The sequence below is a fragment of the Tenrec ecaudatus genome, chromosome 6 (genome assembly GCF_050624435.1).
Source record: "Tenrec ecaudatus isolate mTenEca1 chromosome 6, mTenEca1.hap1, whole genome shotgun sequence".
In the NCBI taxonomy this organism is placed as follows: domain Eukaryota; kingdom Metazoa; phylum Chordata; class Mammalia; order Afrosoricida; family Tenrecidae; genus Tenrec; species Tenrec ecaudatus.
The window spans coordinates 60,800,494-60,827,497 of NC_134535.1; the positions used below are offsets into that span (position 1 = coordinate 60,800,494).

Here is a 27,004-nt window from a genome sequence, read left to right on the forward strand (position 1 = left end):
ATGCCACACTTGCTGCGTGTTTGCCATCCCTGTCCCTGGGATCCCAGAATAAAACCTGGAGTAGAAATAAACCTCCCCAGAAGAAAATCCAGGGTAGAAATAAACTTCCCCAATCTTGGCCTTATCTCAAAGGCAAGCCATGTTTTCAAACGCTTCAGGAAACACAATAGTATTTTCCCTAAACAAAGGGACAATCATCATCTGAGAAACAACTGGGCCTGCAGGTCCTGCTGTGAGGGACAGAGAGACGGGGGCCATGACAGCCTCTTGCCGGCCATAGACTACAAGGGACGAAACGTTAAAAACCAGCACCCAAGCTAACGTGAGTCAAATTTTGTCAATCTCAGATAATAATTTATGTCTGATAAGGGGGGCAACAATCGATGGACATCCCTCCCCCCCCCTGCCTTCCTGCTTGAAACAGAGATTTTCTGTCACCATGGCTGTTCTACAGTCTGATTTGTGAGAGGAAAGGTTTAAGATGTATTGACTTCCGTTATCTAAGCCAGGCTCCTCTAGTAAGGCTGCTTGAAAGAGATAGAAACAAAAGGTATTGCTCAGAACATTATTTACCAAAGCGATTAGACCTAGACAATGTAACTCCTGCCTTTCTAGTACCCTTTTGAGACAATAGACATGCCAGAGAGTATGGTTTCAAGAATGACAGGAGATCTTTTCATAAAGTGTGGCCTATTTTGATAGTTTTGAGACTATGTCCAAAGAACTTGTCTGAACATTCATATTGTTCAGTGACATTCATCGTTTGTCATTTGGGGAACTTTTCTTATAGAACGTCCTTCAGAACCAACTTAATATGCATACATATATCTAAAAGATGTGACCCTATTCTGAATCCCGGTAAAGGTTCGTTCTCCCACCCATTTGAGTAAACCGTGTTTCATCTGCTTCCGGCATAGGAAATGAACCGCTACCGGTCCTGGTGCAGCCTCTTATTCGGTTATGACTGGGTTGGGATTCCGCTGGTCTACACCCAGGTATGCGTGTGATTCTTGGTCTCCACGTGGCCCCTTGGCTCGCCAGCTGGCTGTGGGTGGCCAGCCTGGTGTCCTCACTCTGGTCTCTCTACTGCAGGTTGTCACTCTGGCCGTCTACACCTTCTTCTTCGCGTGCCTGATTGGACGCCAGTTTTTGGATCCCACCCAAGGCTACGCAGGGCACGACTTAGATCTCTACATTCCAGTCTTTACCCTGCTACAGTTCTTCTTCTATGCAGGATGGCTCAAGGTAGCTCGCCCGCCGACTCCGGGCCTGGGGCCTGCAGTGTAATGTCAGCCTGTCCCAAATGTTCCATGAAGATCTTTCACCGAGTCTTTAGCAAATCACTCATCAAACGTGATGGCTCTGAGGTGTTTGCTTTTGCGGCCAAGGATTAAAGCGAGGGTGGAGCAGTCCTCTGCTGCAGCAGTCTGGGCAGCTCGCTATGCAAAGCAGTTACATGAACACAGCTCTTTCAGTGGCTATTGATTGTGTAAAAGTTTGTGTGTATTCCCATTAGGATTACCGTGGTGTAATTAAAGCCAGACCCTGTCCTTGCGTTGATATTTTATACCTCCGTCAGCAGCTCGGCAGAGTCCATGAGAGTAAGCAAGAAGCCTTGCCCATCGGATTGGAGCATTAATACTGGGTTCCTAGCTTGTTTTGATTCAAGTCTGCAAAGAATTATTTGCAATTCCCTCACATACAGCTAGCTTTCCCCCAACAGTAAAAGCATCCCACTTTCAAAACCAGAACTGAAACCCAGAAAATAATTCATTAGAATCAAAACCTGAAGCCAGGAATTTTTTTTAACAGAGAGAGTACTAAGCATAGTCTGTCCAAGTATCAAAGTAGCAGTTTGTTATTGTTCCCATCACTCCCTTTCTCTCCCTTCAACATAGCCATGCAAGAGGTGTGGTACAGAGAGAGAATCAGGGGTGTAGTTCCTACATTGTGTCATTTGTCTTTGGTCAACTTCCAAAGGAGAAATCAAAACCAAGATCAAACCCATTGCCATCAAGTCGACTCCAATTTAGGGTTTCTGAGGCTGTAAACCTAGATGGGAGCAGAGAACCCCATCTTTCTCCCAGCACTTAGTGATTGTGCCTCCGGGGCTCCTTCCCAAGCAGGGAGTGTTCATCGAGGAGAAAAGAGGGGGAAACACAAACAATGGCTCCATGACACTAGTTGAAATGTACTGACAGTACATTTTGAAGTTCGCGCTAATAAATTAGAACTTTGAGATGTCTGACCTTTCCAACAGCCACCTCTTGGACAGCGCCAGCCTCCCAGGTTAGATCAGCAGGTTCCCCGGGGATGCCTTCACTTTCCTTGGTTTGGATCTTATCGTGGAAAAATAAATATGTTGGCATTTCAAATGCTATTCCAGAGAGTACAGGCATGCCCCTTATAAATGGCAAAACATGTTTTAACTAGATGACAGTGAGTCTTAATTACTTTCACTCATTTAAGAGGGAAAAAGAGCAAGAGAGACTAATAGCTCTCATTTACCATTAGACATCAAATCGACATAAAATTTTTAAAATGAGGAGCTGATGCCAGGGGCTTAAGTGGAGAGCAAATGTTTTGAGAATGATGAAGGCAATTAATGTACAAATGTGCCTAACACAATGGATTGTGGTAAGAGTTGTATGAGCCCCTAATAAAATGATTTTTTTTAATCTACCTAAAATCACCACCATTGGCCCAAATGCTCCTTCTGATCTGTTACTGTCCTTCCCCTAGGTTGTGCTAAGCTTATTATTCTTTGCTGTGTCCATATGAGGGGATCGACCAGCCTGTAGGAAACAGTTGACAATTCCGTCCTCCTGACATGCTTTCTCAAACATTAATAGTCTTTGACTCTATAGCGTATTACTTAAAGGGAAACTCTGAAGAGACACAAAGCTCACACTGTTCAGAGATAAGCAGTCCTCAGTGAACTGAGTTTTCTGCGCCAACAGGTTGTGTCCCCTTTTCTAAGCAGCTGTTCCATCTTGACCATTGTGGTGGCTATAAATCTTTTCAAAGGGAAGGAAATCCAGCTCAACCTTATACACTGTAGATTACCCTGTTATTGGCTGACAATAGGGCCTCCAAGAAAGCAAAGGAATCCTTGGGAGATAGTCAATTCAAAAACGTAGGTGTCATTTTGGAAATTTCATGTAGACTATGATTGCATGTGGAAGACTAATCTCATAACCTGGGTATAAGGAAATATTTTCAAGATGCAGCTTCTGACCCCCCGGATGTAGGCAATTCCTCAGGCATGCAAAGGTAAATAGTGCTGTGGAGCTGACATAGAGCACTCTGAGACGGGTATTGCTACGAGGCTGGCCGCTTTCGCATCCAGGCTCCCTCTCGCTAGCGCCGCCCCTTAGAACGAGGGGGTGCTTCTCCAAGCAGCAGGGGCTTGGGGCTGGTTTGCTTTGAGAGCTCCAGGGAGCTCTGCATGGTTCTGATGCCTTAGGTCAACCCCCACCAGCTTCGTTGCAGGTGTTCTGCACAGAGCACTGCTGTATGGTTGTTTGTGAGCCACACAACTCCCTCGCGTTTGTTAGTTTTCTGTGTGCCCTGTACATGTTAGTGGGCTTACTTACACAGGTGCATCATACACAGGGGGAAAACATACATAAGTTATAATCTCTCCTACTAAAACGTTTTTTTTATTTTAAATTAAAAATAAATTATAATCTCTGTGGGATAGGACCCAGGCATCAATGCTGTTGTTGTAAACTCCCAGATGATTTAATATGCTGCCAAAGCTGCTAACCGATGCTCTAGAGCAGGGGTTCTCTGCCTTCCTCAGGCCGAGACCCTTTCAAACAATTCCTCATGTGGTGGTGACACCCCCCCCCACCATAAATTTATTTTCATTGCTACTTCATAACTGCAATTTTGCTACTGTTATGAATTGGGCAACCCCTGTGAAAGGGTCATTCGGCCCCCAAAGGGGTCGGGACCCACAGGTTGAGAACTGCTGCTCGAAGCAGTTTGACTTAAAAAAATCAATGGGCAGGTTTGTTTCTGAATGGTCTCAGACTAGACACTTGACTAATCAAATCATGACTTTATAGCGAACACTGCACCATTTTCTCATCTTCCCAAAGGGAACACATCCACGGTTCCAGATAGTAATAATCATCCAAGAGGATTATTAGATAATAAGAATGACACGTGAGTCGTGTCTGTATTTGGCATATAAAGCTCTCATTAAGAAGGCATTTGGTTCCAGAACATAATAAGAACGTCCACTATTGACAAAATATCAGAAGCTATGTGGTAAGAAGCTGTCTAAGCATTTCCCAGCAGGAATACTAACTTCTAGGTTAATCATAAACGCTTCAGTGAACTAAACAGGATTCTAATTCCAGCTTTATGACTTTCAATAATTATACGATCTCTTTATATTATTTTCTTTAACACAGATTTAAATCTTTCTTGGCCATTTAACCCCTGTCAAGTGTAGACCCTATCTTGCCATCTGAGTTCTTATAAATTCCTTGAAAACAGGTAGGTACCCTTCACAATGCTCAGCCCCGGGCATTCCATGTAGCCTGTGCTTTTTCAAGATTTACTGGTTCGATTTGTACCTGATGATCAATAAGTAGGCCTTCAAACAGTGCGTGGCTCCTCCTGCAGTCTAGCACACATCTTTCCACCAGTGGAACCAGCATATCCTGTTGGAAAGCATGCACGGGCAGGGTACATCATTCAGGGTTTCAGAGCTGAGGCTCGCTTTGCTGACAGAGAGTGGCGTCTGTGGAAGCTGACTCTTCTCTGGACTTTCTATGCTTACCGTGACGAAGGCAACAGAGAGTGAGCCGGGGACCATTGTCAGCCACCAATCTTAGTCTTCAGAAGCGCCGTGATGGATGTGTTCTGTTTGCTCCACTGCAGGTAGCCGAACAGCTGATCAACCCTTTTGGAGAAGATGATGATGATTTTGAAACGAATTGGTGCATTGATAGAAATTTGCAGGTTAGCGAAGCTTTGCTTTCCTTTACAAACATGAATAATCCATCACTGTAATGTTTCAGATCTAAACAGATTCTACATTCAAACCCTATCCTGTCTGTCTTTTAGCAATAAATGCGGGGGGGAATGCTAATCAGTTTGGTGTCATTCTGGTGTCTTCCCCGTTCCGGGGTCCCTCCAGGTCCCAGGTCTGTGTTTCCATGTGACTTCGTCTCTTCTAAGTAGGATTTCCAGCCAGCTTTAAGTTCCTCGGTCACTTTACGCAGAGGCTTCCACATTCATACAGAGCAATGTGCAAACGCATTCCTTCCCTCCAGTCACTATTGCTACCCAGAGAGCTGAACAGCGATACGCAAGGCAGAGCATTGCAATCTGATGCCACTAGGGGCCGGAGACAAACTCCCTGTGTCCTAAATCCACTAGAATGATGCCAAATGGACTCCAGGGCCTCACCTGGCGGTCCCACGCCAAGTCCCATCTGCCCACTGGACCTTGTTCCTTTTCGTTATACGATTCATTCGAATCATCAGAATTATTTCTAACCCTGTAACAATGATTTTAGGTCTCTCTTTTAGCTGTGGATGAAATGCACATGAACTTACCCAAGCTGAAGAAGGACATTTACTGGGACGATTCTGCTGCTCGTCCTCCGTACACCCTGGCGGCGGCTGACTACTGCATACCCTCATTCCTGGGGTCCACCATCCAGATGGGGTAAGTGCGTGCTTTGAAGTCCTCACTGCTTAGGAAGCGAGTAGCTCACTGCTCTGGTCTTCCCACACCCTGCTCCTGGCCTTCCTGGCAGGACAGTTCTCCGTGTGCAGTTGCTTTTACCGAGGCCTTTCACGATTTGAGCCACACTTAAAGGTCTCAAGGGAATTAGAAAATAAAGAGACTATATTTTCTTGTTTAAGCATGGTGTGGCTTTTTGTTGTTTGTTTACTGGATTGAGAAGTAGGGACCAGATGACTTTGCTCTCGTACCATGGCAAACTTTGCCACTGGTTGTGAGCCCATCTTTCCCTTCCCTAGCCCACCAACTTGCAGGGTGGATGAAATGACCGTCTGAAGTCAATGTACTTTTTGACAACTATTCACTGAGCACACACCAGGTGCAGGCACTGGGTTAGGCTGTTTGGAGACATTTAAGAAATGGGATATGTTTTATTGAAAGTGTCCTCTCAGTTTCTAGTTCAATCTAATTTGATTCAGACTACAAATCAGTCTCTGTATGGTGGTTTTAGCATACCAATAGCATGCTATAAATAGTCCCTCTGTCCCATGAACCTTAAATAAGCAGAATGACACCTAAAGTAAGTCATGCACAGTCCCTGAATGATTTTATTAAACATGATCGTGTATTTCATTGTGGAGACTTGTGTGAATGTGGAAAAAATAAGAATACTTGCTGAAAATAGATACCATGGATTCTAAGTAACTTTGAGAAGAGAATTTGGGTAAATTCAGGGGGGGAATAAAATATATATGTATATATATTTATATTTATACAAGTGTGTGTGTCTGTGTATGTATATACATATACACACGTGCCTGTTAGTTTGTCACACTGTGGTGGGTTGCGTGTTGCTGGGATGCTGGAAGCTATGTCACTGGCATTTCAAATGCCAAAAGGATCACCCACAGTGAACAGATTTCAAATATGCATATATGTTTTTATCTACCATATATTTAGAATATACACTTATCTACTATGTACACATATGTACTATACATAGTGGATAGATAGGTATACTTCATATATATTGTAGAGAAAGGGGAAATATCTATGCCATTCTTCTTATGACTTTTGGCAAAACTATGACCCACTCTTCCTGAGATCAGCTCTAAATAGATGTGGGAAATGCTCCCATATCCTGTAGTTGCATCTCTGTGACCTAGTCTAACCCCCTGCCTCCCTCCCACCCCCACTCACGCTCCCTGCCCTCTTCTTTTCATACTCAGGATACCTACCTCGACTCCCCTTTCTAAAAGGCTTCACTCTTAGGCGTTTTGCTCAGTGCTGTTGGACTGGTTCCTATTCACAATGGCCCCGGTAACCGAGTCGAACTGCCTCAAATGGTTTTCTAGGCTGTATGCTTTACAAGAAAAAATCACCAAGTCTTTCTCCTGTGGAGAAGATGTTGTTGTTATTAGGTACCATCATGACTGTTCTGACCCATAACGACCCCACACACAACAGAAACACTGCGCAGTCCTGCACCAGCCTCGCAGTTGTTCCAATGCCTGAGCCCATTGTTGCAGCCACTGAGTCACTCCATCTCACCTAGGGCCTTCCTCTTTGTCACCACCCCTCCTCTTTGCCAGGAACTGACACACTATGTCCAAAGTACGCAAGATGAAGTCTTGCCACCCTTGTTTCTAAGGGGCGCTCTAGTCTAGTTCTCCAGGACAGATTTGTGTGTCCTTTTCGCAGTCTACAGTTCTTTCAACACTCTTCTCCAGCACCACAATTCAAATGCATCAGTTCCTCTTCACTCTTCCGTATTTTCACATGCATATGAGACAGTGGAAAACACCATGGTTTGGGTCAGGCGCACCTTAGTCCTCAGAATAACATCCTTGTTTCTCATTATTCTAAAGAGGTTTTGTGCAGCAGGTTTACCTAATGCAACTGGTCTTTTGATCTCTTGACTCAGGCTGCTTCCATGAGTATTGATTGTGGGTCCCAGTAAGGAAAACCCTTGACAACTTCAACTTTTTCTCCATTTACCATGATGCTACCCATTGGTCCAGTTGTGAGGATTTTGGTCTTCTTCATATTGAGTCTAATCCACACTAAAGGCTGCAGTCCTTGATCTTCATCAGCAAGTGCTTCAAGTCCTCCTCACTTTCCATAAGCAAGGTTGTGTCATCTTGCGTAGCACAGGTTGTTCCTCCAATCCTGGTGCCACATTCTTCTTCATATAAGCCACCTTCTCTGATGACTTGCTCAGCATACAGATTAACAGGGTACAACCCTGTTGCACACCTTTCCTGACTTCAAACCTTGCAGTAGTCCTTTTTTATGTTCACAGCTGCCTCGTGATCCATGTACAATTTCCAAATAAGCACAGTGAAGTGTTCTGGAATTCCCATTGTTCCCAAGGTTATTCATAGTTTATTATGGTCCACCCAATTGAATGCTTTTGCATAGTCAATAAAACACAAGTAAATATCTTTATGGTATTCTTTGCTTTGAGTCAAAATCCATAGACATTAACAATGATTTCCCTTGGTGCACATCCTCTCCTGAGTCTGGCCTGAACCTCTGGCAATTCCCTGTTAATGTACTGCTGCAAGAGTTGTTAGATGATCTTCGGCAAAAGTTTACTTGTGTGGGATATCAGTGATATTGTTCTATAGTTTGAGCATTCTGTTGAGTCACCTTTCTTTGGAATGGGTCTGAGTATGGATCTCTTCCAGTTGACCAAGTAGCTGTCTTCAAATTTCCTGGCATAGACGAGTGAGTGCTTCCTATGTATGCTTCATCAGCAGCTGGGGGTTTGAGTGGCCAACTTTTGGGTTAGCAGCTGAGGGCTTAACTATGAAGCTACCAGGGCTCTTTCCATTATTGTTAGCCACCTACTCTTCAGTCCAAAGTCTCAATTCACTGCCATCAAGTCTATGCTGACTCGTAGCGACCCAATACACGGTGTCAGAGGCTGTATGCTGTCACTGGAACAAGCAGCCTCCTCGCTCTCCTGTGTAGCAGCTAGTGGGCTTGAATGACCGACCTTACCATTGGCACCCCAATACTTGCCTGGCAGAAGTCCCAGAGAGCCTACGTATAGGTAGACAACTCCTAAACCTGTGGCACTCTTCCTCAAAGAGCCGAAAGACCTTCTAGGCCCAAAGACGAGGATGCCTGACAGTGGGATTTCAGGAGTCTTGATGAAAAGGATTTAGGAACCAGGAGATTTGTTTTGTAGTCTTCAAATCACACCCGGCTGGAGGTGGTCTACTATGATAGACTTGCCTCTGATTCGAAAGATGGTTCTTCCAGAAAGCTCTAAAAAGGCCAGCACCACTGGTGGGGTTAGGGCATCATTAAGAGGCCTCTATTTGTAATGTCCATGTAGTTGTGTTTTCATGACGGTTCATTTTTTTAATGTTTTATTGGGAATTATTTGAATGTTTACAGAGCAGTTCATCAGTTTTAGATACAACAATTTATACACATTGTGTGTCAACTCATAGATTGCAAGCTTCTCTATATACTATCTCTTATCCCGCTTTCTCCCTGTGTTTCCTGTTACATTCCCTCCTTCTTTCCTAATCCTCTGAACTTTGCCCTTTGGTAAATGTTGCACTTTTGCTCTCAAATGATTGACTGTCCCACCACAGGGGTGAGTTAAATTCCATGTCTGAAGAGTAAGGGTGATAATCTCAGGTTCCCAGATGTCTCTTTCTGACCCGTCAGTCTGGTCTCTTGTATGATTTTGAGTTTTGTTCCACATTTTTCTTCCACTCTGTCCAGGACATCTAATGTGATCCTTTTCAAAGCATCTGGTCATGTCAGCCAGACACCATCTAGCTCTTCTGGTCTCAGGATCCTGTGGACTAATGTATGTGTGGTCCGTTAATCCATTGGGCTAATTATTGTCTCATGACTCTTATCCTATCCTATATTTTCATTCTACTCACAAAATTTTGCATCACTAAGCAATTGTCTCTCCAGGATCCCTGGTGGTATAGTGGTTACACGTCAGGCTGCTACCCCAAGGTCAGCAGTTCAAAACCACCAGCCAGTCTGAGGGAGAAAGAGGAGGCTTTCTACTCCCATGAAGAGTTACAGTCTTGGAAACTCACAAGGGCCGTTCTACTCTATCCTATAGGGTCACTGTGAGTTGGCATCTACTTGATGGCAGTGAGTGAGAAGCAGATGTCTGTGTCCTTTAGAATGTTATCAAAACATGCTTTTCTCTTTTATCTACATACAGAAACAGAATTCGTGATTTATCAGACTTTAGCAAGAATGCCTAACCCCAAAAGTTTATTGGGAAGATTAAATGAGATTGTAAATATAAAAGCATCTGGCGACTAATATATTATGTAACTGTAATACAATATTACCATCAACTAGTTCTGTTTCTTATTTGTGAATATGATACTGAGACATAGAAAGATTCAAGGAATCTGTTTTTTATATGAAACTAACATTAGAAATTTGGCACAGGAAATAAAATACTTGAGAGAAAACGTGGGAGATAAGGTCCCTAAGAATGCAGAAAACATTACTGGTTGTCAGTGAGAAGGTGGATGTATTATCGTGATGATGAGAAGCATGTGGACAGAACGGATTCTATTGAGAGAGATTCGTCAAGATGTTAACGAACTCAATTAGAACAATTGATCAAAGAAGCTATTGGACAGAAGAGCAAGTGATTGTGATGATGTTCCCTGTGAATCTGGACCATTACAGCGAAGCCTCCTAATCCAAGAAAAGTCACTGCAGGAATATAGGCTTTGGAGAGCTCGGAAATGTCTTTTTGAATCCATTAGTGTCAGTTCTTCCTGTGATTGGGTATTAGACACGATGATTATAGTTGCCTCTCACCAAAAAAAAAAAAAAACTTAAATGAAAAGGGTTTTCTTGGGTTACATTCAAAGACTAGTCTAACTTTGGACACGGTTGCCTCAGAGAACTGCAGCCGAGCGCATGTTACTCGGTCCCTCGCCACTGCTGTGCTCTGCACGGGCTCTGTTAGGCTCTCCCTTCAAATGACAAAATGGTATGATGATGACCGGCAGCTCCAGGATCACATCCTATCTTCTCAATCAGCCCTGTGGGATGAGTACATCTTTTTTTTCAACAGTTAAAACAAAAATACTGGATTTAAGTTTGGTTTTCTTGGTTTGGCTAACAATCTCATTCCTGAACCCACTGCATTGACAGACACAATATTGTGGATTGACTGAGATACATCATCTTTCAACTAAGGAGTATGGTCTTAATCAACCATGTGGAGTTAGTGAGTCCTCAACAAAAATCGGGGTGCTGTTACCAGAAGAAGGGTGAATGGTTTTGCTAGACCGGCACAAGCACTTGCCAATATTTCAGTTCCCTAAAATAATAAACAACAATGTCCTAGACAGTGGACTTGTCACTCATCAAATACAAGGTCATTGCCAAGTAAGTGCGGCTCTCTGCAGGGAAGGAAGCACCATGAGTTGCTGTCACCGGGGGTCGGTCCTTTGAGTCCGGGCTGATGCAGGGAGAGAGCTCTCTGCTCTGATGTGGGAACCGGGGGTCAAGACACTATGGAAGAAAGCTTTTCAGGAAAGTGCTTTCTGCTTGATGAAGCACAAAATCCTTTCCTGGGTAAATAAATGTTTTACTTTCATATTCTGCCTAAGGGGTATATTCCCGGGCTATTTAATTCAAAAATCACATCTCCCTGATGTCTCAGGTTTGTGGTTGTAATCCCCATGATCTCAAAATCCTAAAACCAAGGAAGTACCCTTTAATAACTCAGCAAAAGTACTACATGAGGGAACCTGAGAAATTGTTCCCCTCATGTTTATTCACATTCGGCACATTACTCATGTCTACATATAAAGGAAAAATTCTTGGGCGACAATTCCTTTGTTCTCTATACTCAGAAACATGCTCAATTCATTGTCCTATCCTCTGCGCATTAACCAAGGATACAATTCTAACCTAAAGTTTTTTAAAATTCCCCTTTTCATTGTCCAAGTACAACATTAAAATATCATGTTTTCCCTTGTACCTTCATAGATGGTATTGATTCATTCCTTTCTTCAACTAAAATATTTTTATAGGACACACTTTGTAGTTATTTCTATGCTATTAGACCCAAGATTTGACTGGTCCAATCCATTAAGATCCCCTACCCTATTCACTGAGGTACTGTCCGCCCTGTATAGCTTTAATAAACACAAGCCAAACTCACTGCCATCAAGGCTCATAGCAGCGAGTGGAGGGTTTCCAAAACCACAAATCGGTGTGGGAACCAACATCTCTTCAGCCGAGCAGCTGGTGGACCTGACCTGCTGACCTTGTGGTTGGCCCCCGCTGGCCAACACAGTGCCACCAGGGCTTCTCCCTGTGTGGTGGACACTGCTTTCAATAGCTCACCCTTGTGACCTTTTTATCGCAGACACCAGTTGGGGGCAGGGGGAGGGAAGGAAGGCTTTGCTCCTACTTGGAAACTCATATTGTTTTTTCAGATTATGGATTTCATAATTGATGATAGTTGCCTTTTCATTTGGGCTGCTAGCTAGAAGCTTAAGATCAAATCTGTAGCCTACCTTTCACAGTATTCCTGTGGGTTTTTATGCCACATACTTCTAGGTACTCTGTCTTGTCATCTTTTATCAGTGTTCCTTATTTTAGCGCCATATCTTATTCCTCTGGGTGTGTTTTTGTAAGCTACCTCAGGTTTTTCATGCAGTGTGTAAAAAAAAAAAACCCAACAAATTGAGAACTCTGCTTGGCAAAATGGCAGGCAAAAAGATGAGCTGAGAGACAGGAGCCCACCAGGAAAGAGAAGAGGACACAGGGACAAGAAGGTTTGACCAAGCGCGGTCCCGGAGCTGGGCCCAGCTCCACGAGGGAGAACTCTGCGCCTGAGCTCGAGGGAAGGGGTCGAGCATGGGCATGGCTTCGACAAACTTACAGCAAGGGCAGATGGTGCCTGATGTCTAGTGAAGCAAGAGGCAATCATGTTTTCACCACATCCGATCATTTTTCCCAAACGAGTGTCCTTGCGTCCAGTCTGACCCGTGGCGCTCTCAGGTGTGTCGGAGTAGAAATGTGCTCCCGCCGGTGTTCTGTGGCTGAGTGTGCAGAAGGAGCTTGCCAGGTCTTTATGCGGAGGTATCTCCAAGTGGACTGGGACCTCCAGCCTTCTGGTTAGTAGCCCAACTCATTAACTGCTCACACCACCCACTGGCTCACATCTAATCACAAGCATGTCATCATTCAAACCAAGTTTTATCAGAACCTGGGCTTTCTCTGTCTAATCCGAGTCCAAAAAGGCCCTGTTTTAAAAATCCTTCTTAAAGGTTTGAACCTTAAACCAGTGCCTAAAAGTATGAACATTAGACCAAACTTTCATCTCTTAATCCTTGTATGCGAAAACTTCAAAATGACTACTTTGAATAGGGGGAAAGTCAGTTGAAAGTGTGAGGACCCCAAATAGCACGGACTTCATAATCTTAACAATCTGGAGCATGTAAAAAAAGTGTTAATTATTGGATGCAAGAAACTTGTGTTAGATACGTCATCCTATACATTAATTGAGAAATGAGACATCTTTTCCTGTTATCACACATGGAAGAACCCCCGTGATGGGAAGTAAGTTGTTAAAGTGTTACGCCTGTAACCAAGCTGTCAGTGGTTCAAACCCACCAGCCACTGCTGGAGAGAGACGTGACAGTCTGCTTCCACAAGATGTCCAGCCTTGGAAATCCCACAGGACAGTTGCACTCTGTCCGACAGGATCCCGGTGTGTCGGAATTGACTGGATGGAAACAGGTTACACCCTTTCGATTGACTGTATGCAGTATGCTCTTTTGTCATGGCCTGGAGCGCTCTCTTTTCTGCTGTTTTAATTTAAGCATCTTTTCATTAGCCAAACCATGCAGACACTCCTAAGCAAGATTAAGAAAACACCCGCAAGCAGCCAAAAGAAGAGGTGTCCATGAGACGCCAGCAAGAAAACACAGTCAAACCCTAAAGTGAAAATGGGTCTTCTTGGGGCGATGGTGAACACACACATGCTTGACAGCTGCATCTTTGCCAGGACAAACTCAGCATGCCGAAACCCAAGCAAGCAGTGCTAAAGATAAAAATTTGTGAAAAGCAAAAAAAAAAAAAAACCAAACAAACAAACAAAAACTAAGCTCCTGACGCAGCTGGCCTGAGATCTTCATATTAGACTGCTGTGAGTCATTCAGAAATTGGTGTTTTTGTTTTACATGCTTGGGATTATCCAGTAACACATGTTTTCAAGACACTAAAGAATGGAGTGCGTGGGAATTCAAGGCCCCAGGTTTCATAAGGAGGGAAGCCGCATGTATCCCCTGGGGGCATTTGAAGAACCCTAGCAAACCCTGGATCCCAGTCAGGGAGCCTAAAGCGGTTGAGCTTCTGGAAAAGAGACTCTGTAACCACTCATGAGACGGATCCCTCAAGTTGTGCAATGAGGGGCCTGCACGTGGCCCCCACAGAGGTCGGCAGTTCAAACCGACCGCTCCCTCCACTGGCAAAATGCATGGCTGTTTGCTTCCTTGATGGTCACAGCCCAGGAACCCCTCTGGTGCAGTTCTCCCCGGGCCAGTGGTCTCTCTGGGTCAGAATCTCCACAGCTCCAGTCACACCGGGCACCATGCTCACGCTGATCATCTCGTCCATCTACAACCAGGCCCCAAGCCTGAGAGTTCTGAACTTCTGGCTGTAACCCCTTAAAAAGGACTATGACTGGGCACTTGTTTTTCTGTAGTTCTAATAGTGTGTCAAATCTTCACGTTTATGATCCTCTTAAGGCTTCTATGAAGTCCATTAAGGATTCATTTAGTAAAAAAGAGAAATACTCAAATTTTAGAAGAGTTATTTTAGGTTAAAAGTTGATTTAAGATTTATTTTGCACTGTGAAGCTGTAAGCTTTAGTGAGAAATATGATTTTTTTAAATGGCAAAAGTTCTAAGAATGAGTAGTAATAATACAATTAGGCTTTATAAAAATATTACTTGAAATTACTTAGTAAAACTCTTCCAGCCACAGTTTCTGTAACATCCACCACATACTTGGGTGGGACCAGGCAAATCAGGTAGATGAAACTCTTAACAGGGGGACTGGCCGGTTTCGCCATTCCCCTGGGTCTAAAATGAGCCATTGAAGAAGCCAGAAGGGAGGGTATCACTAGTTAGTATCAAGAAAGAAAAGCCAGAAGTGGAGCATGTCATTTGAACCCCAAGATCCCTATGCACTGAATTTGCCCAATCCAGAGATGGACAGTGGTGACAAGAGAAGGGACAGAGGAGCAGGAGCAGAACCAAGAGCCAGAGCAGGAGACAGAGTAGTAGGGGAGACTGCGTTGAGGCAGGGGGTTGCTCGCAGAGTAGGGTACCTCCAGGCACTTCCTTACGGTAGCTAGGTTTGTTGACCCATGGGAATGGAGTTGAGTGCCCCCTTGGTCATCTGTCAATAGCACTAAAAGAGCTCTGTAGCATCGCCCAAGCAGGGCAGAGGTCAATGTGGCTGAGTGGCCAAGAACCAGCGAAAGGTGTACCTTCAGCCATAACTAAGGAGATGCTGGCCTAAATGAAAGAAATGTGTCCTGACCATTTCCAGTCCTAACTTGTAACCTGTAGCTTCCCAAAGACCCCCACAATTGTATTGTCTGTGAGTTTCATACCATCGCAATGCCTTCTGGAACCAAGCAGAAGCGTAAGGAGTACTGTGGGAGGGACAACTGGTGACAGAACTGGGTTGAAGGGTGGAGGCATGCCTGACCCCTGCCTCGCAGGAATTGATCTTGAGCCAATGAGGAGTTTGAGTCAGACAATATCCCTACTCCATGACTTTTTACATTATAAGTTTGTATTTCATGAACACAAAGCATTCGGTTTGCAGTAGGCCAAGCAGGTTCTCAATTCAGATATACCAAAATGTGAATGAAGACTTTGTTAAAGTATGGTTAGATGTACTTCCGGATTCATATTTTATTTTGTAATCCAGTTATATTTCAACATTTTAGCTTTACATGAAAACATGTGGTCTGACATATACGATTATATGCTTGTATTATAAACAACCCAAAATATCTCCAATTCTAAATCACTAACTTCAACAAAAAATGTGCTCTTGGAATATTGATTTTCACTTACTGTGCCAGGAAGGAATCAAAGGCAAAACCTCCCAAGGAGATGAATGTGCATTAAGTTCGTAATTTTAGAATTTACTCAGCAATCATTTCATATGCTGATGGGGCCACAGAGGGGAGCAATCCGTGTTCATCTTCTAAGCTGTGACATGGCACACATGATTTAATTGCCTTCTGTAGCTAAACCTCCATAGAATGCAGCGGTCTTAGAAAGGGGAAGGGAAACTTAAAGTGAACCCCCACTTTGGGCCATAATTTCCTTTTGGGGTCAGGCATCCAAGAGTGGAGGACAGGAACTGAGTGGTATTCTGAGGCTACATGTCTCTTTAAAGGCACGTTAGTCTGCTTCTTAAACCAGATTCTCTCTCATCCTCGCTCTGATCCGTGAGATCAGCCATTCGAGAGGCAGCGGGAGGTTGGCCAGCTCTCGATACAGCTTTCTGTGCTTCCTAGCTTGAAACTGTCCACCAGAAAAGCAATAGAGGGGAGGTGGACGCATGCAGCGTTCTGCTCCTCTAGAGCTCCCCGGTAGCCCTCGGGCCTGCCCCTCTCAGTGCAGTTTGAGGATTACCTTGCCAATCTTGGAAATCCTTGGCTGAAGCTGTAATGGGGAATCTGCAGTGCAGGATGTTAAAAATAGCTGCAGTCACCTCTAACAGGTTTGAGGAGGAGAGTTCGTTTTGCTTTGTCCATGAATAAAAGTTCTTCCCCATGTGCCTCTGCCCTAACAGATCTTTAGGCTAGTCATTACCTGACTTTGAATACACTAGCAATTGGGAAAGAATAAATCAGACAGGAAAAGCAGAAATTAGCATATTTAACCTAATTTTCCTAAAGCCTGCATTTCAGTTATGTTAAAATGACCTCTTATTCTTTGAACTTCAATCATCAAAATAACCCTGTGAAGTTTTACAAAAGTGAAAGAGGCATCATTTAGCTTCACCCTTCAATCTTTTGAAGTTCTATTTTTCTTTTACCTGATCACACCAACAAGAAAAGGTATTGCTTCACAAGGAGCTTTCTTTTGGGCGTGTGGGAAAGGGGGCGGGGGAGGGGGGTGAGTAGGATGTACTGAATCTTTGAACTTTTCCGGTGTACTGGGTCTCTCCATGTGAGACCCATCCCGAGGGAACCTGGCAATCTGCTGCCGTCCTCAGCCCACTCTCCCCTTCCCCTCCGGTGTTAGGGCCCTTCTTCTGTGGCCTCCATCAGCCCCAAGCATCTTTGAAAGACTGGAATAAACTCACTGATTATCATTCCTTCAGAGGTTTGCCCTTGGGAAGCAAGAGGGGGTGGTGATGGTTTGTGTGTGTTGTTGGGTGCTGTTGAGTCAATGATGACTCCTAACGACTTGAGTGACAGAAGGCAACTGCCCCGGGATGTTTCCAAGGCTGTCATCTTTCTAGCAGCAGCTCACCAAGTCATCTTCCCACAAAGTCTCTGATAGGCTCACACATGTGGCCAGGGTTCCTTGATTTTGTCGGTACTCAGAAGGTATTTGTAAAGTTCAGGGTTGTTTTTATAACACTTGAAATCAAAATAAGATCACATCACAAACCAGACATCAATTTGACATGTAGAAATAATCATACCCGCTCTCACTCCTTCGAGATGTAATTCACCAACAAGGCTCAACACCACCCTTTCTGTCTCCCCACCATATCCCTCTCCTGCCTTTCAGAAGTGGCCCGATCCGTGGCGCCACCCCTCTCCCAGCCATGTGTCTCTGAGCCTGCGCTGGTGGTCTATGCTGTGCACTAAGCGTGCACTGCAGGGTTGGTTACTCCACGGCAAACGGCACCACAAACCATGCTGAGCAGCAAGGTCAGTACAGTCCTGGCTCCAAAATGCCTCTGCCTCCGCAGCTCAGCCTTTCTTCCCTCGAACGCCTCTGTCTTTGCATACCAATCCTTCCTCCAGATTTCACCCAACTCTCTCACCTTTCCTTCACATGGCTGTGAAGTTATCCTGCCTAAGATGTCCCCTTTTAGTGACAACTCTGCGGGGTATTCCCATTTCTGAAAGGACCGCCTGGAAGGGCGGTGTGACCTTCTGGTCTCAATAGCTCTAAGCATGTGCAAGAAGTCAAGGATGGCTGGGAACCCCAGCGGAAGGTATGGCAGAGTCCTCTGTTTCCTCTGTTTGTTTTCTCCTCTTCAAAGCTTTCCCATAGGTAGCACCTCCTTGTCATTCCCAAGCAGCCTGCCAGGCAGGTGGAGCAGTGTGGTCATCCGTTTACAAAGGAGGCTGCTAGAGGACAGACACAGACGCTTGAAGTGAGGCTCCCCAGGTCGCAGGCTAGTCATTGTCCGGGTTGGGCAGCCACTCTCCTGGCTGGGGAAGCTCTCAGAGCGAATCATTTTCTTTACCTCAGAGTTTGTTCTGCCCTCTGGAAACAGATGGCGACACAGCCCCTTCCAAAACTGTCTCCTGTCTCTCATTACCTGCCTAGCCCGGTCCAACTGTGTTCCAGAAGAGAAGACCTAACGTCTGAAGCGGACCTTCTCTAACGGCAACACAGAAAGCGCTGAGGCCCTAGCCTGAAAGGGCTCGGCTGCAGTATCTTTTGTCATTGTTAAGTGGCATTATTTGAAGGGGAGCCAAGTGTCCGTTACATTTTCCTTCACTTTTCCATGTACTTTTTGTAGCTCCCTCGTGTTTGTCCTCCTGAGGACACGAGCGCTGTACTAAGGCTACATTATAAAAATCAGATCATAGCCCAAAAGTTAAAGTGGACCTAAGAAGTCCACCCAAACCTTTCCACTGGGACAGAACGAATTTCTTATTCTATTTCAAATGCTCTGAGTATTAAACCATTTTGTTCTTAAAGCACAGTTTCTACCGTAGTGAGTAGAAAAGTACCTGAGAAAAGAGGAGATGTGCGCTGTGGGTTGACCAGGACGCTCCCACCAGGGACACCGAGCGAAGAAAGGGCATTGGGCTCTGCATGCTGGGAAGTTTCCCTACCAGACCTTGAGAGCATCCTTCATCATTGCTGCCTCGGATACATCAATCCAGACCCCTAGGTCACAGACCGCCTACGTGCTTTCAAAGACCCAGTTTCCGCTGAAAAGTGTAGGAAGCTCCCAAGCCACAGTGCTTATCCAGTTCTTGGTGATACCACACATCAACATTGCCTTTCATGGAGCTTGAGGTTTTCAAATGGACAGAGCAAGCATCTATCTTTCTAGCTCTTTATGGAAAAGGAGCAAGTTTTGTACTCTGGTGCCTTTCCATTTCTGAGGTTCAAGGAGAAACAATCAAGGACTTAATACCCCTTGAGTTGTCGTATACCGGGACTTGTAATAAGCAGAAAGATTCTGTGCATGCCACTCAAGTCTACAAGTCACCCAGAAAGATTAGGTATTACCCTCAATTTACAGATTAAGAAAGAGAGTCATCCCGTTCTCTACCTATCCCATTCCTACCCCCTATCAAAAGAACTCTGGTGGAACAAGGGTTAAGTGCCTGTCTGCTAACTAAAAGGTAGGCAGTTAGAACCCACCAGCGCCTCCACAGGAAGAAAGGGCTGGCAATCTGTTCCCATTAAGATTACAGCCTAGAAAACGACTGGGCAGTTCTCCTGTGATTCCGTGGGACTCAGCAGTAACAGCGCCCAGTGTCAACAAACCTCCTTTTCCTGAGAACATCTTCAAATCCTGAGGAACGATCCTCTGAAGTCGTCTTTAAACAACTCTTAAGCGAAATTGCTCTAAGATTGGTTGCCCTGAGCACTGTACTCTTTTAAAGCACTCTCCTTCTCTGAGATGTCCAATTGTCAGCAGTAATTCTACAGCATAGGTGAGATGTTTAGGGGGTGGGGAGTCTCACTCAATGGTGGAGAACTCATACTGAGAGGGAACAGTGATGCTACAGGAAGGACATAATCAGTGAGACTGAATTAGACATAGAGACAGTGATCAATACTGTGTGTCCTGCTGTGTATTTTCACTGAAATCGATGTTTTTACAAAGAAAAGCAGGCAGAATATAAAACAAACCCAATAGTAAAAAGGGGGCAAGTCAGGGAGCACTTTTCACCCTAATTTACATACACTGTTGCTGCTACGGCCATCAAGCTGACTCTGACTCAGCAACGCTGGGTGCCACAGAGCAAACATGGCCCGCTCCTGCACCGTCCTCACAGTCCTGATGTCGGAGCCCACTTGGAGAGCCACTGTGTCGATCCACCTTGGTGAGGGTTCCTCTTTGGGGCTGTTCTTCTATCTTAGCAAGCATGTCCTTCTCCAGGCCCGTTCTCTCCTGAGAACATGTCTAAAGCTTGTGGGATGAAACCTCTCCCTCCTCCCTTCCAAGGACCAGTCTGTCTATACTTCCTCCAAGACAGATTTGGTTTTTCTTCCCGCAGGCTGTGCTGCTTTGAACAGCCTTCATCAATCGACACTCATCAGTCTTCTGTGGTCTTCCTTAGTCATTGTCCACTTTTCACATGTATACAAGGCTATGAAAAATACCTATGAAAAGTTTGGATCAGGCGTTTTGTGCCCTTTAGGTATTTCTGTGCGTATCTTATGCTTCCTTTTAAATTCCTTGAGGGGGTGTACAATAAATTGTTCATGGTAGATACTCAGTACATTGAGTTAGATGAACAAGAGGCTAAATCTTCTATGTTCACACCACAGATTCACCACGCAGACTCGCCAATATCAGGCAGTGAAACAGAACATTTGAAAGAGCGTTTGCCTTATCTTTTTCTCCCACCTGTGACCCAGGGTCATACTCCTCTTTCCCCTGTCAAGTAGGCAGACCTACCACCCCAGTACCTAGCTAGGAAGTTTTATATTATAATGCAAACATATGTCCCCAGAAGATTTTGAGTAGAGTTTGTCTTTCTTATTCAGTCTTATATTTGGAAGAATGGGTTTTAAAAAAATGTCAACTAAATAGGCACGATCCCAGACACAGGACAGATGCCTGTCCTATAAAGAGAGATGGCCCATTCGACCTCAGATTCCCAGAGCGCATCCAATGTGGCAGTCTTAGTGAACAACTGGGCTTGTCCCGCCTCTGATGTCCTCCTGAACGAAATGGACTCCTGTGAAGTGTGACTGGAGACCTTATCCAACGAGCGGGTCACCGAGGCCACTGAATCCTGAGTCTGCATTCTCAAGGCAGCGTAACAGAACCCGAGCTGCGCACGGGGAGGAGGGCCAGAAGGCTATCTGGTGGCCAAGGGCACGTCTGGGGTTGTAGAATAACAGCACGTGGCTGTAAGGGAACCCCATCCCAGGACACTTGGCTACTTAATCATCTCAATGATCCATCTTTTATTCATAAACATGGAGGGACGACATTTGCTTCGGCTGCTCATGTTGACCTTTGAGTTTATATCAATATTACACCGTCCCAACTTTCTCTTTATGCCACATAAAATGAGACAGAGGTGCAAGTGTCCTTTCATCATGAGGTCAGTATGGCTATTGGACAGGCCCTGCCTGGTCACTGCTGCTCTGAGAGCCGACTTGAGAAGCGCTTGTGGTTTAAGCATCGAGCCTAAGTAGTTCTTCGAACCTCAGTCAGAGTCTAAACCCACAGAGATCTGAGACAACTAACCAAGTAAGGTGAGGCAGGAGTAGCCCTGAGGACCACCTAGCACTTCATGGCCTTGATCACCTACTTTATTTCAGCCTCGCGGAGGAAATTTGAAGGTGTCCGGTTGTCTGTTTTACTTTTAAGTGTCAACAATACAACAGGAAACTCTTAGTCACAGCATATCCACTCAAGTTCATCACCAGTAGGGCCCGGCCATGAGACTCCACCACCTCAATCAATAAGCTGTTCCCACAGATCCACCTGGCTCCCCCCTGCACCATAACGAAGTAGACAAAAATGTTTCCCTGTCGATTTGCCCGAGGTAGACAGGGCGGGAATTGTGCTTTATCCCTTCCCCTGACCTGGAGTCTAGCTCAGCACTTCTTGTTGTAGTTGTCGAGGGCCGTGGAGCCAATTTCCACTCAGCAACCCGATGTGACTGGGCTGACGGGTCCCGTGGGCTGTCATCTTCCCAGAAGCCTATTGCCACATCTCCCTCGCTCTGAGCCACTGTGAACTAGAAGTTATAGCAAACCTCTAGGGCTGGCCCTCACCTCCTAAGTGGGCTTCATGAGTCTCTCCGGGCCTGTTGCCTCATATGTAAATGTGCCTCGTATGATACCCACACCACTGTGACCACTCACCGAGCTAATGCATGCCAGATGATTCGCTGATCCACAGTGCAGTCACCAAACTAGAGCCCTTGTTTGCATTCTCTTCTGAATTTAGCTATGAGCCATTGTTTGGGGAAGTTTTGTGGATTCTGGAGACACATGATCTTAGTTCACCTATATAAGGGAGGCGGGGAAAACATATACTGATGAAAAGATCATGGCATTCTTTCCATGAACTTTTTGAAACCCCTTTATACAATGTCTTTACTATTGTTGTTGACAGAAAAACTTTGTCTAGTGAACATCAAGTAACTCTTAAAATATGTCCAGTAGGACCCTTAGGATCCCAATAAGGAGCTTTGGTGGCTCAGTGGTTAAACATGCAACTGCTAAGCAAAAGGTTTGCCGTTCGAACCGCCCCCCTGTAGTTCCAAGGAGCAAAGACCTGGTGGTCTGCTCCCATCAAGACTTCCTGGGGCGGCTCTGCTCTGTCCTGTCGAGGCTGCTCTGGATCACAAGTGACTTGATGGAACACAGCAACAACACAGATCCCTTTGACTCTCCCAGACCCTAAGGTCAATTTTCTTTCTTTTCATGATAACATCGTTAAAAATTAAATTAAAATCAAAGGCTGTGTGTGCCAGGTGCAAACGCTTTCTGAGAACAGTACATCACAATGGCCAATTGTGTCACACACAAACCCAGACTGAACAGGAGGGGATTTTCAAAGTCTTCTTCCGATCCCAAAACCAAGAATGTGAGTGCTGACCATGTTTCCCATTCCCCATGGCAGAACCGCCGTTCCCACCAGACGCCTCTACTTAGGGCACTGATGACAGACAGACCCCTGGTTTGTAAGACTCTCTCTTCAAAGTCGTTTAAAGACCCAATCATTGTAACTTCCCGGCTGGAAACTGCCTTAAAAAGCCTGTTTTCCAGCTGCTTCAAAGAGCTCCTGTAGACACTCCCTGTTCTCCACCAGCTAATCGCTCAGTGCACCCTGGGAATTCCAATGGACTCATTAATCAAACGCCTTCTTTAGGATTTCATGGACTAACCTTGTCCTTGCCTCTTCCACGTCCACTCTCTCGCTGGGGTAAGGCGGCCTTTTCTAGAGGCGGCAGGCGCCCTCAGGACAAGGTACCCATTCGGGGGATGTGTGCTTGTCCACACCTGTGCTTTTGAGATGTCTAGGCTACCGTGTACCAAACAGTGAATGCCCACAGGTAACAACTGACATCGTTGGGCAGTTCTCAATCATGTGGTTAGGAGCAGAGTGCCGAGACCACAGGGCTCAAGACAGTCCTCTGGGGCATGGCAAGGGAGAGAGCCACCCTCCCACCCCTCAGTAGAGAATCCACCCTGCAGGCCAGCCCTGACCTAACGCTACTGTCCCTGTGTGTCTGTCTGTCTGCCTTGGCCTTGTGCGTTTCAGGCTGTCTGGGTCTGAGCTTCCCGGCGAGGAATGGCTGTGGGACCACGAGAAGCACGGCCATCGGCATTCGGTGATCAGAAGAGTCAAAAGGTTCCTGAGCGCCCACGAACCCCCCTCCAGTCCCCGGAGGAGAAACTTCTGGCGGCAGGCCAGCGACAGCTCCACCTTCTTCCCGCCCGGCCCCCTTGGGCCGGCCATGGACCTGCTGGACGTGCCCCCGCGGAGCCCGCACGGGAAGCAGCCCCGCACCCCAGAAGGGAGTCCCAAACTGCATTCCAGCTTGGGCGAACTGTCCACCATCCGAGAAGCCAGCCGCACGAGCACCATCCAGAGCCTGAGCCCGCAGTCCAGTGTGAGGGCCTCCCCCACCAAAGCGCCCGAGGTCCCCGAGGTCCGGGTCACGGCGGCCGAGGCAGATGGGCGCTGCCCGGATGCCACCGCCTCCCTGGTGGACTTGGAGTTTACCGGGATTCCGCCCAGCAGTGCAGAGCGGCCAGAGCGCCCCGCGGGTTTGATCCTGTCCCCCTCAGATAAGAGTCTCCTTCTCATGGGACCCAGCTGCCAGACTCTGGCCGGCAAAGCCGAGGGGCATGCGTTCAAGTTCGTTTTCGAGGAGGACCCCGATGAGAATGACAAGTTCCTGAAGAGGTGGAGCCTCCCGGGGTTCCTGGAGTCCAGCCACACCTCCCTGGCCAGCCCCAACCCGGACCCCCGGGGCGCCGAGCCCACCCTGCGCCTGGACACGGACACGTCCTCGGAGAGCAGTGGCATCAACTTCGCGGCGGGCCCGCGCGTCCCCCCTCGCCTGCTCTACCTAATGGACAGCCTGGACACCCAGGAAACAGATCTCACCGGGTGCGACAGCGAGCAGAGCGAGGAGCCCCCCACGGGCGTGCCAGCAGGTGCAAGAAGGTTGTCCTAGCTTGGTCCCTGGTTTCCCACAAGTTTGGTCTCTGAACTTCTCTGCGGCTGAGACACACACACACACACACAGAGATGTGTGTATCACTGTAGACGCTACTGAACAGTCCGACGGCACAGCAATCTCGCCTTTTCAAAAGCGAAGAACCTCGGGTGCATGCATGTCACCCATCACCAAGTGGTTCCCACAGACCACAGTGACGTATCTCAACCAAATAAGGACTCTTAAAAATTGAGTTGTGACATATAGTCAGATTGTGAGTTAGCTTTGGAAAGAGCCTCAGAAACAATAGTCTCTCCTCCTCCTTTTTTTGTCTATAATGAAACGAAGGACCCACACAAAGGAGATTCTCTCTCACTCGCTCTTCTTTCTCCTTCTGTTTTCAACTCTAAATCAGAGCTGGATCAGGTAATGCCTCAAAAGCCCCTACCCACTAATTATTCCATGTCTGGAGCTTTCTAATCACCTCATTTGTGCTTTCAATAACGCTACTGTCATTTCCTACTTCCTAACCGTTATCAGCACCAGAAAACTGCCCGTTGCTTCAGTCTCCTCCTCTCCTCTCACATCTGCGTATTTTCTCATCTTGTCCTTTCCCTCACCCCTGCTCCCTCATTGTGCACCCTCTTTAAGGGCGCATGTCACACCCAGAAGTCAGAATATTTTCTCTTGCCAACTCTGTGCCTCACTTCTTGTGGTGCCTTTAAAAAGAGCCACTGGCAAATCTCACAGAGCACAGGCACAGCTATCTGCAAACCCAACCTTGCACACCCACACACACCTTCGGTGGAAGGGGCGTGGGAGTCCATGGTGGGCCGCTACACCCTCTGTAGCCATTGCCATTTCTCATGCTTCCACTCTGCACACAGGAGAAAATGAAAGCCGAAGAATACACACACATAGAGCCAAACGCTATGAAACCAGATGCTAACCTGCCCTCCACTCATTTAGCTCCAAATATTAAGCAAAATATCCCAATCGTATCACAACATGGGACCAGTTACTGTAGGACATTGGAGCTGGGGGAGGGGGGGTGACGAGGGTCCAGAACTGCATGACAGGGTCAGATGATTGACTCCCTCCCTCTAAAAGAGCTCTTGGATTGGCTGTTAGTTTGAGGATTCCTGTGGGATTATAAAGAGACTTTTCCCCAGCTTTGTCTCCCCCAAAGACATGCCAAACATTAGGGGCTTTTTGCTAGCATATAAGGGGGAGGTCAGATGCTCACAGACATCCTCCTTGAAGGCAGTCAGTCGCCAGACTATGGTAGACCCGCTCCCTGCTCTTAAGGACAATGGGCTTGCAGCCATAGATTTGGTTCCTGTAGGTGGAGTTCACACCCTACTGATAATGATCTCTATAGTTGAGCCAAGAAACTGGTCAAACCAGCTCAGTGACATCCAAAGTTAGGCTGCCATCCTGAATCTAGGATCTGCCCATCTTGCCACAAGTATCCCCCCAATCTTTCCTCTTCCTATTGTGTGGATACCCCTAGATCACCCCCCTCCCATTACTGTATTACCTATAGCACAACTCTTTCCTGTGACGTATGTCTTCACCTGTAATTAGGGGGCTTGCATGTCCCCAGAGAATATTAAAGCCTTGTTAAGCATTAAATATCTCTCTCCATGTGGACCACCAAGTGAGGCTGAGGTAAGCACAGCTACCATGAATTGTGTCTGACTCCATTATTTCAATCTCTCTTCTATTTCCCATGCTCTCTATGACTTTACTATAATCTTTACTTATTATCGCTGTATAATTGCACCTACCAGACCCGTGATGATGTGTTAGGGGCTGGCTTCCCCTCGCAGATCCCCACCTGGAACTGGAAGGCCATGTCTTATGGATTCTGCTCTCACTATCGCTGTCATATGATGAAGCTTAAGTACATACAACTTAATAAACAAAATCATAACAACAGCCACTGTTTGTTGAGTGCTAACAGTGTTCCAGGCAGCAGCATGTAAAGTTCACAGGTAACCTCACGAATCCTCACAAGAATCTTATGAAGTAGCTGTGACTACACTTTAAAGATAAGGAAAATAAGCTCTGGAGAAATAAAATAATTTGCCTTAAAGTACATAACCAAGAAACGTGCTAGAGTTTGAGTCCAAACCCAACTTTATCTCACTCCAGAGCCCACACGTGTGAGCACTGTTTGCTCTCTCTGCTGTACTGTCTTTAAGGCCCTGATTCTGCCAGCCATTCGTCCAGATTTCCAGAGGCTGCCTCAGGAGAGCCTCAGCCCAGGCTCATGCTGAAATTCTCTGGTCCTCCCAGCCTAAACCGACTGGTGTGTCTTCCACACATCCACAAGGAGGGCGCTGCTCCCGCTTGGAGGCCTCGCTACAGCGCTCTTCAGCTTTCCTGACAGGAGGACAGTCACTGTTCATGACAAAAGAAGTCTTCCTTCCTTCCCCAACCCCGTCTGATGTGCAGCGTTGTAACCAGAGCACCTTCACAAGAAAGGCTTCATATCTCATGAGGCGCCCTGACAGTTACTGGCTTTTCTCAAATGAAAACTGTACGTACTAAATGAAGTGCTACACACGAACGGTTCTCCATGCCGATCAGGCAGCACCTGGGAATGGACATGATCCTAAAGCATTAAGTACACGCTTTGGAATCAAGCCCTAAGAGAACGCTTTCACCGGC

The 27,004-nt window shown here is 46.1% G+C and overlaps 1 protein-coding gene across 2 annotated transcripts in view; it reads left to right on the forward strand.

Annotated features, from left to right (window-relative positions):
- The window catches only part of BEST3 (bestrophin 3), a 44,708-nt gene extending 18,427 nt beyond the window's left edge, over positions 1-26,281 (forward strand). The window contains exons 4-8 of one of the 2 annotated variants that reach the window (XM_075551290.1): positions 918-995; positions 1,093-1,245; positions 4,897-4,977; positions 5,537-5,688; positions 23,425-26,280. In XM_075551290.1, coding sequence (XP_075407405.1) covers positions 918-995; positions 1,093-1,245; positions 4,897-4,977; positions 5,537-5,688; positions 23,425-24,346 — 1,386 coding nt within the window. In that variant the 3' untranslated portion in view covers positions 24,347-26,280. Of the gene's footprint in view, positions 1-917; positions 996-1,092; positions 1,246-4,896; positions 4,978-5,536; positions 5,689-23,424 lie in introns of both variants that reach the window. The other variant, XM_075551291.1, reaches the window with a different exon arrangement.
- The last annotated feature ends 723 nt before the right edge of the window (positions 26,282-27,004 follow it).